The following is a 15,828-nucleotide window of genomic DNA, read 5'->3' as shown; positions in this document are numbered from 1 at the left end:
TAGTTGTTCTATCTTCGTTCACTTGCATCAATGATTGCAGGTTGGTTGGTTTGTTGCTGGAGGAGAAGGTGAAAGCATAAGCAGGCCCTACTTTCTCTGATAATGGCAAAATTTGTGCCATTTCCTTATATTAATCGTGTAGCATTCTGTGTCAACGTGTTTTGTTCATAAATTCAATTTGGCTGAGTGTCGTGTCTTTTCGGGAACACGAGAATAACAAAAGATTGATCACCACAGTGTCTGAAAAAGTGCTTTGTGCTGAAAGTAGCAGTTGTCTCCACTTATTTTTGAATATTACCCTTCTGCTCTAGCTCTTATCCCAGTACAAAAACAAGATGCCTGGACTCCGATGGTAAACATAGGGAAGAGCTAGTTCACTCATGTATGGAAAATAATTGATGGCCAAGTCTCCAGCTCCACAATAAGTCACCCTAATGATCCTAGTTTAAAATAATGTCTGTTCTGGACCACAATGATAAAAAGGGTGTCCCTCTGACTCATTAGTATTGGGGCGTAAAGATAGATGACCCAGATATGGAACCTAAGCTTATTTTTGAACTCTCTTTCCGTATGCTGCATGTGCAGTGTGGGCACAACTTGTCATGCTGTTGGCCTCATAGCACTTTACGTGTCTCCTACCTGTCTTTTCACCATGCAGGCCAACTGCCTCCAATTGTCTAGTTCTATGGATCCACACGACAGCTAAAACCGTGGGCAGGGGGAATGTTTTTCGAAGGCCGGTCCTGGTGTCATTGACTGAACAATGATAGAGCGCCCGGGTATCGAGCGGCTCCCCACTAAATCTTTGTAAAGAGCACTTAGCTCCCCTGCGTTAGCCACAGAAAGAATATCTGTCAATGACCATCAGTGGATGCTTTCATCTTGAGGCTCCTCTGCCTGTATTAGTTGCTAAAGTTTAAGTGTATTTTTCCTCCTCTAAAACTGTTTACTGAAAAAAAAAAAGACAGGCCTGAGTGACAGGCCTCTGTCTCACTCAGGCCTGTGCTCTATAAAAGACTTGTTTATTCATTCAGCTCACTCTTGCTTTGATGTAAGGTGATTGTTTATGCAACTTTAGTTAGAGGGCATCCATTGTTTCCACTCCAGAATACCTACATTTAGACCAGTCGTGTGTGTGTGTGCATTTGTACATTAAACATGTTTGCCTCTATCATATGTTCTCTTACAGAGGGAGATGAGACTGGTGTAATGGATAGCCTAATGGAGGCCCTGCAGTCCGGAGCTGCCTTCCGTGATCGGAGAAAAAGGACACCGCGAAATGGTATGTGCCAATTTATACTCTCACCTGTGTGCAGAAAGGACCACCTGACCCTTCTAGTTGTTAATAGTTTCCTTTTTGTCACATGCAACAATCTTTGCTCTACAGTTTTTATATACTTAGTGTGTAGTCCTATGTCTTTTGTCTGGTTCCAAGGATTCATGATTGGTACACACATTAAACAGTAACATATGTACAATGAAGAAAAGCTATCACAGAAACAAGTACATGTGTGGCCCTGTGCAGGTCATTAGCAAAGTATTGTCCCTTTGCCATTCATAAAGCACTTATGATAATATAGCCATGCTGGCTGCAGTTGGACCGAGGTTGATTTAGTGTAATCCTGGTGTTAAAACATGTAATTTCGCCACATCGAATGGCCTTTACCCAGGGGAGTTCCACCTGGTCGGGGTGCCAGGGTCAATTCATATGCAAGTCATAGTTCTGTGGAAGAGCCACAGGTGCTGCCATTTCCACAGTTGCAATCATGGTAGAAAAAAAAGAGGAGGGAACAATCAGACCATAGCTGGATAAAGTGAGTCTGCAACAGACAGGCTACACACTGCAAAGCGAGCAATACAAATAAACATATCATTTTAAGCTTCAGCAAGTCATTTTCTGTCTAATATATATTATAAAAGGGTTAGTGGGCAAAATGTACAATTGGGATTTACACAATTGCAAATCCACTGTCATGTACTCTTTGTTTAAAGTGACAATTAGTGTCATGTCTGATTATCTATTGTTATTATAAGCAGAATTAGTCAAATAAGATATATGTTCTGATGGTGTACAATATATGGTCCATTTGAATTGATATAAAGAAGATCATTCTTTACAGATAAGTAAGGGGGGGAAGTTACCTGTTTGATGACAAGGCCAGGACATATTGTCAGGCTTTTTCTAACACTGCCTGGGTCACAACCCTTTACGCTATGATCATGGGAAATGTAATGCAAGTTATGATACATAATTATGTGTTAATGTTTTTGTTAAGACCATATCTAAATATATAATGCATGACAGATCATGTAACTTCATTATGAACCTCATCAAAAATAATTCTGACACTTACTCACACACCCTTCACTCTTATTCCAACACCTATAATGCTGCCTATCATTAAAAAAGAACCAGCTACTTTATTCACATCTTTTTCTTTCTTGGGATTGGATTTAACTTGAGTCTATGTCTGTGTGAAAATGTGTGTGCAGCTTTTTAAGAAAATGTGTTTTTCACAAAACTCTGGGAGTGGATATGTCCTGCCTTATCTGCAATGTGTCACCTCTGATGGCCTTTTCTCTTTCCCCTTTTCTCCATCCTTCCCTTCTTCTTGTTTTTCTGTTTTTTTTATTTTTATCACCAACATTGTTGCAGGTGATCAAAGCCCTTCCAGTCCATCCTCTCGGTGGCCGGGTGCTAACTATGGTAACAGAACACTAGGTGTGTGCATTAAAATACCTTTGTTAACCCACATAGAGCACGAAGCTGCCTCTTGCTGCGCTTCTCTTTGCTAGATCACTCACAAGTCCTTCCTTCTTTAAGCTGAGCTGGTCTACAACATGTAGAGAATTGTGCTGTGTTACTGAACTTGACTAGGCAAAGTTTAACAAGGTATAACATGTAAGATTAACTCTATGTAAAAAAGCAACCATGGAAGTAAATTCAATTTATTTACAGCCAATATAACATCTGCTTCCTATTAACACGCAGCTCCTCATTGGAAAAAAAAGACGTCTAAAATGTCCTCAACTTCAAGTTTGCAATGTCATGTCAAAACATTGATGAATTATTACTGGTCTGTATCAGTACGTATTTAGCAAAGACCGCAAGTAGAGCTTTACGTTGATATTATTCTCTCTCTTATGATCTGTGTAAGGATGGAACCAATGTTCTTAGCACATATATATTTTTAGAGCAGACAATACAAAATAAATGCAACATGCCATTTTAAGTCTTGCCACAGCAGAAGTATGGCATAAGATAACATGACCTTAGTTTCTTGAAAACACAGTAAAAAGTAATGCTTTTTGTTAACGGCCGCCAAAAGGAATTCACAAACAAAATGATGCCCTGTGTTCATTAGAATAAAAGCATGTGAAGCAATTTTACAAATAACAGGTTCAAATAACACATATAACTTAAGCATATTACAATATATTTCAAAACCAGTCATTCATATTTTTTAAGCATAAAATTAGCATGTGCAGTAAAAGAGAAGGAAAGTCTTTACTGGACAGCCTGTAATGGACAATAATGCTGCTGAACGACATGATGTCAATCTTACATTCAATACCTTGAAGATCCAATACAGTTAAGTACACTATTATTAAAGTTGCCCTTGTGCTAGCCCTTTGATCTGAAATGTTTAATCCTGTCACACTAATACAATCCTGGCAGCGGTCACTTTACTTGAAGGAAATCATTTTTGATTTGCTATGCATAATTTCTGCCTTGTAGAGCAGCTCGAGTTATCGTCTCATTGTCTTGCTCTTGCTGTTTGCCTATGTTGCCACAGCATGATATCATTTGCTATCTTGTGGCAATGTTTAGGAAATGTTCTGCTGGAAACACCTGTACAGTACACAAATAATGGTTTTGTGTGATATATTTCTTTATTTTTATTTCACCGTCTCACTGATGTGCAAAGCAACCTGGATACTTGTATGCCTGTTTCTGAAGGATGCTTGTCTTGTAAGCTATGCAGGCCTACTTTTAGGCACATTTGGCTTAGAATGAATTGGCTGCAACTCGGCTGCGTGTTTCCAAAATGTCTCTCGCTATATATATATATTTGATCTGTTGTGTTTGCATGTCCAAGTACCTGACATTATGCTCGTGTCTTAATGGAGTATCTGTCAAAAGTCTATTGAGTGTTTCGCTAAACCAATGTCTTTATATATATGTATTTTCTCAGAAAAACCGTAGTTCAAATCAGAAGAAGAAACTTAAGGTAATTTAAACAAAGCAAGGAGAGGACATTGGTTCGCTGACACATAGCTATGAATGTTGTCTTTAAAGATGTGGAATACTTTGTTGATGGATATGAGTTGCCTAGCTTATGGACATACTAAATGACAATCGCTGGTTACGTGGGGATACTCATGAACCCCCAGAGTAGCGCTGCTATGTTGAATGTTTGAATGAACATGAGGGTTATGAATGCTTTCTTTGTTTTTGCCTGATATCAAATAGAACATTCTGTATGACTGCAACCTAGTTTATTATCCTTGTTAGACTGTGCTTCTCATGATGGCTCTCTCCCTGCATCAGCCCCTTCCCAGTGCACTTTTTCTGCTAGTACACATCACTATGCTACCAAAATGTATTATTCACTGTGGGTCCCTGTTTACTGATATGGAACCTAAAGTATGGTTTGATAAACAGCTGCATGGATGCTCTACTCTGAGGTGATGAGAGGGGGAAATCCTTTTGACATGCAGGCTCAATGGATTTTCTTTTTTAATGGAATGTGGAAATAAGTTCAGTTGCTATACAGCATAGGGGGAATATGTGCCTAAAGATTTATCCCCTTTCATGAGATGAAACATATTCCCCCTACGCTCTATAGCGATTGAACTCGTTTCCAGATCAGATTTAGAAAAGTTGCGGAGGGACAATCAAAAACCATTAGACACAGTTTGAGGTAAAGGCAGTTTTTTAAGGGACTGTAAAGTAAACATTTAAGTTCCCCAGCGACGGGCAATTTGGTAACAAAAGACATTCCCGCCACTAAAAACTTTCTTTTGTAAATGGAGAAACAAGGTCTAGTCAGTATTTACCGAATTAAGTTTTGACTTTCGGATCAGTACAGCAGCAATCATGTTTGTGTTCTTTTTTGGGTACATATTTGCTTTCTCCCTGACGTGCAGAATGACAGTTTTTCAGTCCCTGCATTTATTAGTGGAGAAGGTTCCTCGAGTAGTTGTATCAGACAGTGTGCCAAATCTATTCTATCCTGCTTGTCATGTCTGTTGTAATCTCATGCTTTAAAGCTTGATTAACCTTCTGTCATCCTCAAACGAGCAGCGGGCACCAGAGAGAGTCACTCACAAGAATCTCCACTTACGTCAAAGGAGTTCATTTAAACCTGGCGTGTAGTTTTTGTCGTCCTTAGGGCTAAACTATACTGCCGTAGACTACCTCATGTGTCAGACAGAACACAATTCAAGGCGCCGCCAGTCACAATTACAGCCAATTCCGGAAGCATTTCCCATTTCCTTGTCTCCACTTTGTGTAAGATGGAAAACCTAACCCGGGAGGCCATACTCATGTGTTATGCAATTACACCAGCCAGTCCTAATTCAACACACAGAAGCTGGATGGATTGATGGAGACCAGAAAAGCATTTATGTTGTGGGTTCAGTCTCATTTCAGGAAGATAATCTATCAAGTACTCAGTGGTGTTGAATCATGTTGGTTGAACACTGTATATTTTTTTGAAGACAGTGCACTTTATATGTCAAAGCTCTACTTGAATAGCGATAGTAAATAAATGATACTCTTTATTGTGAGACAGTTACCTGGGTTTCCTGCAAGAGATTGGTGGGTAGAGGGCAGGAGCTTCTCATACATCCTGGCTCATCGATTTTCGGTCAGGGATGAAAGCCACAGACTCAGTAGGTCTTTCATGGGGGGCATCCCAAAAGACACATCAATCAGATTTCAAAGAGGACCAAGCTAATCTTATTTATTTACTGCCTTTTCAACGTCATTACAATCCCAAAACAGGACCTATCTCCTTTCCTCTGCCCTACTCTCTTCACCTTCACAAGTCAGTCCATCAAAAGTTCCCTCCTGTGTAGTAAGCCTCTTAAGGACTTATTTGACATTGAAGAGGGAGGGATCATCTCGTTCCCATTAAAAAATAGAGATGCGATGATATAATGCTTGTCAGGGTTACGGAATTTCAGCCCAACTGTCTAATCCCCCGAGGCCTCGCAGTTAATTCAGCCGGTCAGGCCAGAGAGTGGGCCCCCTGTAAGTTTAATGAAGATTAAATTACCTATTTTCTCTCATGAAATTTTAAAGGGAAGAAAGGGGATACATGTGCAAGGAGGCAGATGAAAAGACTAAAGGGAAGTGTCTGTAAGAAGGAGACGGTGGCAACGATAAAGAATGGCCTCTGGTTCTCTTACATTCCCTAACCCCTTTTTTGACTTATATGATCTTTTAATACTTATTTCTTATGTGTTTGTTATCCACATCACCCTGATGTAGACGGCCATACTATGTTCAGCCTGGCAGCTATTTTCTCATCTTTCCCCTGATCTGGTGGCAAATCACCCATTTGTTTCTTAAATTACATCACAGGATGCGATAGTGATCGCAATTCCCTTAGCAATTAATTTGCTCACACATATGTTGTACCCATCGCTTTATCTCTCTCTTGTTGTCTCTCAACCTCTCCAGCAGTTGTTCTCCTATACTGTTTCACACGCACACATGTGCAAGCTTGTGTCACATATCAGATAGGGACTGTTGCAGTAGGCTCTCTGAGCTAAGGACTAAAGCCTTTTGCCTCCAGAAGCTACTGGCTTCCACTTCAGGGCGTTGATAGATGTTATTCATTGCCGCGACCCCAGAGGTGATCCTACAGGAAGTAGAGCCAACATGATTTGGGGCTATGAGACCCAGAGGGTGTGGGTACTTTTTTTTCCTGTAGCTTGGATTGCTTAGTGGATGTGAGATATCAATAGAGTAGATGGGAGCACAGCACTGTAGAGACATGCTGGTCTAAATCTATCACCTGCTTCTTATAGATAAGGATATTTTTCAACAGCCAAAGGGAAAGGCATATTGAAAAGGACTGAGGCATGGACAGCCACCCCATTTACATTTTGACGTCCAAGGGCATAGACAAAGCCATTGTCCCTCCCATTGACCCATAGGGCCTTTCTCTGGACCCGATCATTTTTTATCCACAGCCGAAACCCCATCATGGAAATATAGATGAAGATTTGATCTACCATTTGAGTACCCTTGACGCATAACTGATCCGTTGCTTGACTCTGCCAAGAAATGAAATACAGTTAGTGAAGTGTGACATGGAGCCATTTTGGGAGTATAAATCAAATCTTAATAAAAGGAAATGAGGGGTCTCTTGCCCCTCCCCCTGCTATTAAGTACCCCCCTTTGATGTTTGAAATATACTGAAGGTATCAACTTTAGTACAGGGTATCGACAGGGGGTCTGGTTGCCCTTTTGATGTCTTTATGCCCTTTTACAAACCCATGTCTGAAGCCTATAGCTTCCCATAGTAACACTTTTTTTTTATTTAATTTTTTTTATAAATAAAGTCAATGACCTGGTCTTATTATAGACTCAGAACTCTCAACAAATGTGTCACATATTGTATTATGTCTTAATTGCATAGGTCCTCATTGATGTAAAAAGTACTCAGCTCTCATGCCATTGGAACATCAACAACTGGAGAGCAAAAAATGTCTACTAGCTTATCATATTCAATAATATCCTGGAGCGTTTGCAGTGGGCTGTGTTTTTTCCTTGCTCACTCTCCAAACAATATTGGCTTTCAAGTATGTGGGCAGTTATGAAAGGTCACCCTAAGTGTAAATTGTCAATGCTAGATCAATTTTGGAGGGCAAATAGGCTTTGGAGGCCCCATAATGGAAGGTTTCATCTTATTTTTACCCAGGGCACACTCACACAATAAGATTGATAGCGTTCATTGTTTGATGAATTCCTAATAGACCTATAAACTTGCGGAGCTTGAAGCCAAAGGAATGCCTGTGAATGTCCGACCGTCCCACTAGCTGAAAAATTGCCCTCATATAATTCCAATGGAATCTCACCCAGGCCATCATGCTTAGTGTTGAAGGATGGGCGACTTGTGTCGGTTGAATTAAACCTTATTTATCGCTCATTAGGCATACAGCAGGGCCAACTGATGATCGGCTAGAGAACAAATAATGTGCAGTGGAATAGCATGCCATCCTGTATGGTTATGTGTTCCACTGACAATAGGAGGCAGTGCCAGAATAAAAAGCTGCTTCCTCTGCTGTCATACTCATGTTTTTTTTTTACCACCTTAATGTGGCTATCATTGAATTATAAGATATAATGTCTAGGCTGATGTTTGCATTTGAAGTGTCAGTCACAATCCACAATCTGTCAGCCTCAATGAGGTGGAATTAATATTTTACATTCCCATTAGGTTGGCTTGATGTCTGTAATAAGGAGGTATGGAAAAGTAACGGCGTCCAGGCGAAGAATGATCATAGTAATTCCCAAGTGATACAGACAAAAGAGAATGTGTCAAATGATGTTAAATGTTTCATTTAATGGGACATGCTATTTAAGGTGATGTTTGGAATAAGGCTATTAAAGAAATTGCAATTCTGAAATACATCTAAAAGTCGGTAGATCGGGCAGCATTGCTTTCCTGAGTTTTCCACACTTCAATTAATAGTGTTACAAAATGAATTCAACATGTTTTGCAGTGGTGTTGATTAAGTCATACTCTCCTTGTCTGAAGTGCAAGAAAGTTGTGCTTCCAGCGTTGAAGTTATTTGAATGTGCTAATTTTGAGAATATCTCAAAATCCACCAAAATGAAAAAAGCATAATTAGTTAAAGTTTCTGAGATGATTTTGGCAGAAAGTGAAAGTGACACTGGCATTAACACTTGACATTGTTCCCTGTGCTATAACACATCGAACACTATCAGTATGTAACCTTCATTTAGTTGGAAGGTAGAAACACAAGAGCAAAAAAAATGAATTATGATAATGTATGCAAATAAATGATGATGCATTTGGGAATGAAGATATGTGCGTGAAAAAATATAACTGATAAAAGAACAAACCCAAGTTTCTAGTTTAATGTTGACGTTATGAGATAAGTTGATTTAAAATAGGAATCTTCCATTTCCAATGTTCAAGTTTTAAAGCCTTAGTGCCTGACAGACTTTCCTTGCCTTATTTTAAGATTGTGAGCAACAAAATAAAGGTAAAAGGTTCATTATTTCTGATGCCTCTTACAACATGTTATTGGATTAATGTGCACCCTTTACTTAACACTAGTTTAAAAGTGTAAAATAAAATGTTTGGCATCAATAAATCCTCCCACACTCTTAGTGGGATTTGCACACGTTGCACATTTTTACAGCCAAGGTGTTTTGTTTACCTCTCGTGGATTTAGGCAACTAAAAAAATAATGGCTGTCTGAACAACAAAATCAAAAGCTCAATAATAAGCATATCATTGTTAGAGACATGAAAAAACCCTGACTTTCACGCCAAGAAGAAGTCTGTTCGTTTTTTAATTTTCTGAGTGATGGTTGCAATTGCATCAGTGAACATCTATATCGTAGTTCAGTAACAGGCGGACCGCGGTCCGGATCCGGACGCCGACCTATACGGACCCGGACCTATAATCAATACATTAACAGGGGATTTCAATTTTGACGGGGCGATTCTATTTTAACCGCTGCCGACAGCGGGCGAAAGAGACGAGTGAGCGATACAGGGAGTTAAACACAGAAGAAGAGACGAGAGAGCGGCAAAGAGAAGCTGAGAGGAAAGTGAGTGAAGAGAAGAGTTAGCGATACAGGGAGAGAAGACAGAGAGGAGAGTGAACAGGCGTGTTAGTGGCAGACAGGGAGAGACAAATAATTACACATGGCGCTCTCCAAGAAGAGGAAAGTGGACAGTGAGAACAGAGCTTTTAACCCTGAGTGGACTCATTCATGTTCATCCTGCCCACTGGGAGCACAGAACCAGTGTGTCTCATTTGTTCAGAGACCGTGGCGCTCATTAAAAGTGCCAAAACGCCACTATGAGACAAAACACAAAGTGTTTGACCAAACATTCCCTCTCAAGTCAGAACTGAGGTCACACAAATAAGCAGCCTCAGAGCCCGATATGATCAGTCCACCAGGATCAAAATTAAAACTAAATATCGTTCCAGGGCAGGCTAACCGAGGCTAACCAATGAGCACCTGCATGTGTATGAGAATGGCCCTGACACCATTCCACTATGAGACAAACATCCTGGCCGGACAAGCTCGAGCGAAGGTGAAGGACTGCCAATTTAAGAGGCAAAGAAGAGAACCCTCTTTAAAACTGTTAAGGTAGTTGTGTATGATGTGGAAAGACTGATTATTGTTCTATAATCGTCTGAAACAGTTAAGATCATGTGTGAAACGAACAAAAGAAAAAGGAAAACCTCAAGCTGCTGCTGACACTTTATTTGTTTATCGTAAAATTTAAGCACTTTAGAGATGCATGCATATTTTTAAAAGCATATTTTAGTTTATTTCTCTATTTATTTTTAAAGCAGGCGAGCAGGTAAAATTGCACATATCCACAGTATATTTACTGTAATATCTGATAGTTCCAATGTAGATGACTAATTAGGCCTACAAGTGTTTTTGAATTGTACGTTTCTTATTGATTAGGCAGCAGTTTGTTGATTCTGCAGACGTTGTATAAAGTCTCAGGCTACTTCAAGTATATATCTAACCTAGATTCATAAAGCAACTTAGAATTTGAATGTTCCGCCTTGCATGGGGAAGATTTTCTCTAACTGGACCTCGTTGAATTTAGGTTGAAGTACCCCTGGATCGTATCGGTATAAATAATAGTACAGCTTTTCAGAGCTTATGACGAAACAAAGTATTAGATATGTTGATAGGCAATTCAACGATGTCAAACAACAAAGAATAGGAACAGATGACCGCGGTAGACATTAGGCATTTAGACCAGGGTTCGGCAACCTTTTTTGATACTGAGAGTGCCATTTAAAAAAAAAATTTATCAGCATGCCAACGATCGAGAATTATCACGGGGGGGGGGGGGGGAGCTTGACGCTGGGCAACATCGAGCAGGAGGCGGTGGGAGCCTCGTGCGGAGAAGCAGGTGTGTGGACCTGTAAGCGAACTTACATGATGCCGAATTAACAAAACATTTAAATAATGGTTAAACGCATAAGAATAAGGACGATCGTCCATTCTGTATCTCCAGAGCTCACATTTAGAATTAGGTCATGCAGAGTGTAGATTAGGATCACTGCTCCCTTTAAGAGAGAGAGAGAGAGAGTGGGCTGTGATGTGATGTGTGTGATGGATGCGCAGAGCCGACAGTGAGGGAAGGTTGTGTATGTTTCGAAGTGAAACGAGGAAGCCAGAAAAACAGAGGTCATGTGATTGTATTTTGTGAAACAGTAAGAACAGCTAAATAAATGCAACGGCCTCCCAAGTAAGAGCTCTTCTCTCGTCCAGTTCATCTAACAGTCTAACAGTGGCTTATTAAACCTGGAAGCTTGTTGCTTATGCCCTCCTCGACTACCGGTCTGGGAGGCGACAGGAAAGTCAACACACAGATGGCCAGTCCGCGCCACCTTGTCAGCATATTATTCGATGGAGATGAGCAGATCGCCACTGGGCTTTCAACTAAGATACACAGCACGCAAAAACTGCAGGGCCATTGTGTACGCCTCCTTGATGGGTATGCCTACTGCAATTTGTGAAGTGCTTTTCCTCTGTGAGTGAAGACGATCATGCCACTGCACCACGGAGGAAAGCCGGCAGAAAGTCACCTGGAATAAAGAGAGCGGCGCTGCCGTACTGCGTGCATGGCTTTCCTTCTGCAGGTAACGGGAGACGCGCTCTGGCGGCTGGTCTCGTTCAGGATACGAGTCAAAATACCAATTGAAATATTTTTGCACACTATTCCTAGTGTGCCACTGGTTACGGTGCTGGCACGCGTCCGGGGTTTTTCCGACCCCTGATTTTAGAGAAGTAAAAAATCACGAGACTTTCGAATCTATTTTACGCTCAACAAGATTGCAAGACAAAGAAGGTGTGATGTCATGTATGTTGTGGGAGGAGGGTATTTAGTGTGACCGGGCAAGGCCACAAGGTGTAGAGCATGGAAATCAAGTGAAATGGACTGTGGTGCAGCTAAAAGCACGGATGCATCGATTAGTGATAGCTATCTAAAAGAGTTAAACGAGGGCAGGAGACACCTTAGAGGGTTAAATGAAGGTAAAAGCAGAATAACACAAATACCCCCCTCACACACATCACTCGTCACACACACAACACCACCACACGACACACACACACACACACACAACCCACACACACTTTGGTATTGCAATCAGCCAAGAATGCTCTCTAAACTCAAGGCACTCCCGCATCCAGTCAAGCGATGATTGTGCTTGGACAGATGGTTCCCATCCTAATGCTGACCTGATGCCCATCTTGCGAGCTCTTCATATTATTTATTTTATCTGTTTATCTGCCGTCAAGTTTTATTTCATTGATGGGCCCTTCCATAAGGATGTGATGGGGCAAATCTCCATTTGGCTCATTATAGAGTGGTCGATAAACGGAAAGCATATAATGGTACATTGACACGGTGGATGAAGCAAAGCAAAGACGCGGGGGGGAACAGGATTCACCTTTGCTATTTAAATTCGCTGAGCAGTTGAAATAGCATTCCTTTCTGGTAAATGGAAAAGTGATATGGCCCATTTTAGTTAACTAATCCCAATTGTTTAGTGCGTCTTCCTTATTTTCTTTCCGCTTTTATCTCTTTGTCTTTCTTCATTCGTTCCTTGTTACTTCTATTTGGTTAGTGTCTGATGACGTGATTTGTAGTGGGGGTCAACAATTACTCCACCTTATGACGTTTCCCAAGTATTAGCGGACTCAGAGCCACAGTTAAGTGCCGCATTTGCAAAGCACGTTGCAGTTGACCACCAAACTACGCCATAAGGGGTTTTAAGAATGCACCGGCTCATTAATGCCAGTTTTACAAAACCAACCTTTATTCTACCAAAGTAGATTGTTGTTAGTTTTTTGGGTTCTTTATTTTGTTATAGCTTTACATAATTGTTATTTTGGTTTCTTAACACCTGTTGTGCACTTTGTTTATCATATTAACATTGGATGTTGCATTAGAATGTAATGAGTGTAGTGTAATTTATGTTTATTTCACAATGACATATTTGCTGCTGTTTAAGCTACCTGAGGAACGGCGATTGGCTCTAATTACCCACAAGTGTACAATTATGAGACCCATTACTTTGGAAGCCAAATACTCTGGCCAACAAGGCTGGCGCAGAGGACCTTGTCTTGTCAGGAGTGACCAGAAGAATGCCATGTTGAAAATGGCTGCAGGAAATGATTTAACATAACTACACTTCAGTTTTCTACATCGTGCTATCATTAGATTAATCAAATCAGGCTTCTTAATCTACAATTGCTGATTGAAAGCAGTGTTATCGCAACGTCTGAGATCAGCTGTGACGAAAATAGAAATGGCGGATTAGCAGCGGAGTGAAATGTCTAGGTAAGGGGGATCTCTTTGAAGGGATCAGGATGTTCTTGACTTGAGATGCACTTTTGTACGGATTAATAGTAGAGGTATAAAGAGACGGCAACAAAATCGAAATCAACAGTTTTGCCCTGTGCACCTTTTGTATTCAGAGCAAGTTGTTATCCTTCACCCTGGTGGGAGCTGAAGAGGAAATTATATGCTACAACTCCACCAAACACATTTCGCATTCTGCAAATTAGTTCCTCAAGTATGATTATTTGATGCAGCAACTGTTGTCCTTTCTCAGTATAGAGCTGTAATTGGCATCTTTCGCTACTTATGGAGCTAAAATCGGATCCACCATATTTGCTATCTCGTGGAGTTATTCAAGAGTTCATCTATAAACAGTTTGCGCGTGACTTGAGAATGGTTGCCGTGATATGATATCTTGGTTTTGAGAATAATGATTTTATTTGACCTGCTATTTTAGATGTGTAACTACGTAATTCATTGTCTTTGGTTTTATTTTCTTATGAACTCCTTTTATATAAATTACATATGTCACTCCCTAAGATGTTTATTGATTCTGAATTTTATGTCAAGTTTATAATTAATTAGTTGACATGTGTTGCCACTAGTTATGTTCAGTGCTTCTTCTCTCTGTGGTTATGGTAAAGTGTTGGTATGATTTTTTTGTGCTTGAGTGTTGTGTTGGATTGTGTTCTTGTTCTTGTGGTTTTTATAGTCTTTGTCTGATCATTTTGTTGGCTGTGTTGTATTTTATCTGTCATCAATGAATATAATTGTAGTCATGAGTGTTATGTGTGTATACTATAAGATGTGTTTCCGTGTGTTTGTATTTTGAGCACGGTTTTTATGTTTTATTGTTAATATTTTTTTAGCTCAGATTCTGTGTAACGGGAAGGCCTGAGGAGTAGTCTAACCGTACATGAGGGTGCTTATTGTTCTTATTTTGTGTTGTTATCAATTTGGACGGTTGCTGATGTTTCTTTTAACATTCGCACCCTGAAGTTCTTAGCTCGATTGTTATCGACCTTAAAGGATGAGGCCTGACACTGCATTAACCTTCAACATTATAGTTATTATTTTTCCTTCCACGTCTAGATGCAGTTTCTTCGCAGTGGCTCAGGTCCCACTGTTGCCCCGGATGAGGATTATGGATATGCGGCGTTGTGATGTCCTTATTAGTATTTCCGTATTTCATTGTGGAAAGGTGATTTTGGAGTGTGTGTCCAAACGTTTTGATCTTTCTTTTTGCCTTGTGCATGTTGTTGGTTGTGATCCTGTTGTTGTGGCTGTATATTGTGGTAATGTTTACTGATTTAGCTATGTCTTTATTCCGTAGTGTGGGAAGCGTTAACACTGATGATGATTGGTAACAACATGACTCGCAGTTAGGTTTGTGTTTCTTGATGGGTGGCGGTGTCAGCCGTGAAATACAATAAACACACATACTAGTATGTATCAATCACTACATTTATTCACGAATACTATACTCCAGCTGCAGGTATATGCTTAATATGCAAACATTATCTGTATTTTCTGCATCGTCTACAATATAACATTCCATCATGTAAATACAAGCCAGTCTATTATCATTATGATTATGAATGAGCATGTAAAATAATTTACTGGTGGGCATTATTATAATGCTCTCCCGACTAATATGGCTCTTTTCTTTCGCTCTAATACCATCCTTAATGTGTTACTTGGTGGTTGGCAACAGTCTTTCTCTGATATATTATTATTTTCTTTCCAATGTTAAAAGTTTTACGACTGAGTTCAATATGGCTTGAAGGAAGCAGCCCTTTTATTATTTTTATCTGATCGGCTGTCTTCTGATATGGGTGTTGTAACCTGTATATGTCTAGTTTTATGATATATCAGTCATTATGATTGAGTGGTTTTGGGGAGATGTGGCACAAGTGTGTTTTATTGTTGATTGGCAGCAGATGATCAGCGTGTGAAAGAAATAAGATATGCTGTATCTGTATTTTCATGTGTTCATATGACTTTCATGCTGTCTGTTATAACTTATGCTCTCTCCATCTCTTTTCGTCCCGTACCACCCAGTCGTCCTCTTCTTGAGTCTTTAACTCTCCCTTACTCAACGTTCATTCCAGCTTAGTTACCCTAGTATTATCTTAATGTTTTCCTTATCAACTCCACTGTTGCTACATTCCTTCAACCACCCCCCTCTTCAGCTAGGGATGCCCTTGTTTTTCGTTTAAATGAATATCTTA

General features: G+C 40.1%; 2 protein-coding genes across 4 annotated transcripts in view; one reads left to right on the top strand and one right to left on the bottom strand.

Annotated features, from left to right (window-relative positions):
• LOC104966470 (low-density lipoprotein receptor-related protein 1B-like) overlaps window positions 1-15,828 on the bottom strand; it is a 1,038,955-nt gene that overhangs the window by 201,512 nt on the left and 821,615 nt on the right. The gene's annotated exons all lie outside the window — the stretch shown is intronic.
• Window positions 1-15,828, top strand: part of diaph2 (diaphanous-related formin 2) — a 96,505-nt gene that overhangs the window by 19,441 nt on the left and 61,236 nt on the right. The window contains exons 3-4 of one of the 3 annotated variants that reach the window (XM_010794921.1): window positions 1,190-1,282; window positions 2,657-2,707. In XM_010794921.1, coding sequence (XP_010793223.1) covers window positions 1,190-1,282; window positions 2,657-2,707 — 144 coding nt within the window. Of the gene's footprint in view, window positions 1-1,189; window positions 1,283-2,656; window positions 2,723-15,828 lie in introns of all 3 variants that reach the window. The other 2 variants (XM_010794920.1, XM_010794922.1) reach the window with 2 other exon arrangements.

This window comes from Notothenia coriiceps, unplaced genomic scaffold (assembly GCF_000735185.1).
Source record: "Notothenia coriiceps isolate Sejong01 unplaced genomic scaffold, NC01 NC01_scaffold00037246, whole genome shotgun sequence".
Lineage (NCBI taxonomy): Eukaryota > Metazoa > Chordata > Actinopteri > Perciformes > Nototheniidae > Notothenia > Notothenia coriiceps.
Note: the sequence above shows the minus strand (reverse complement) of the source record. Positions and strands in the feature narration are given on the sequence as shown.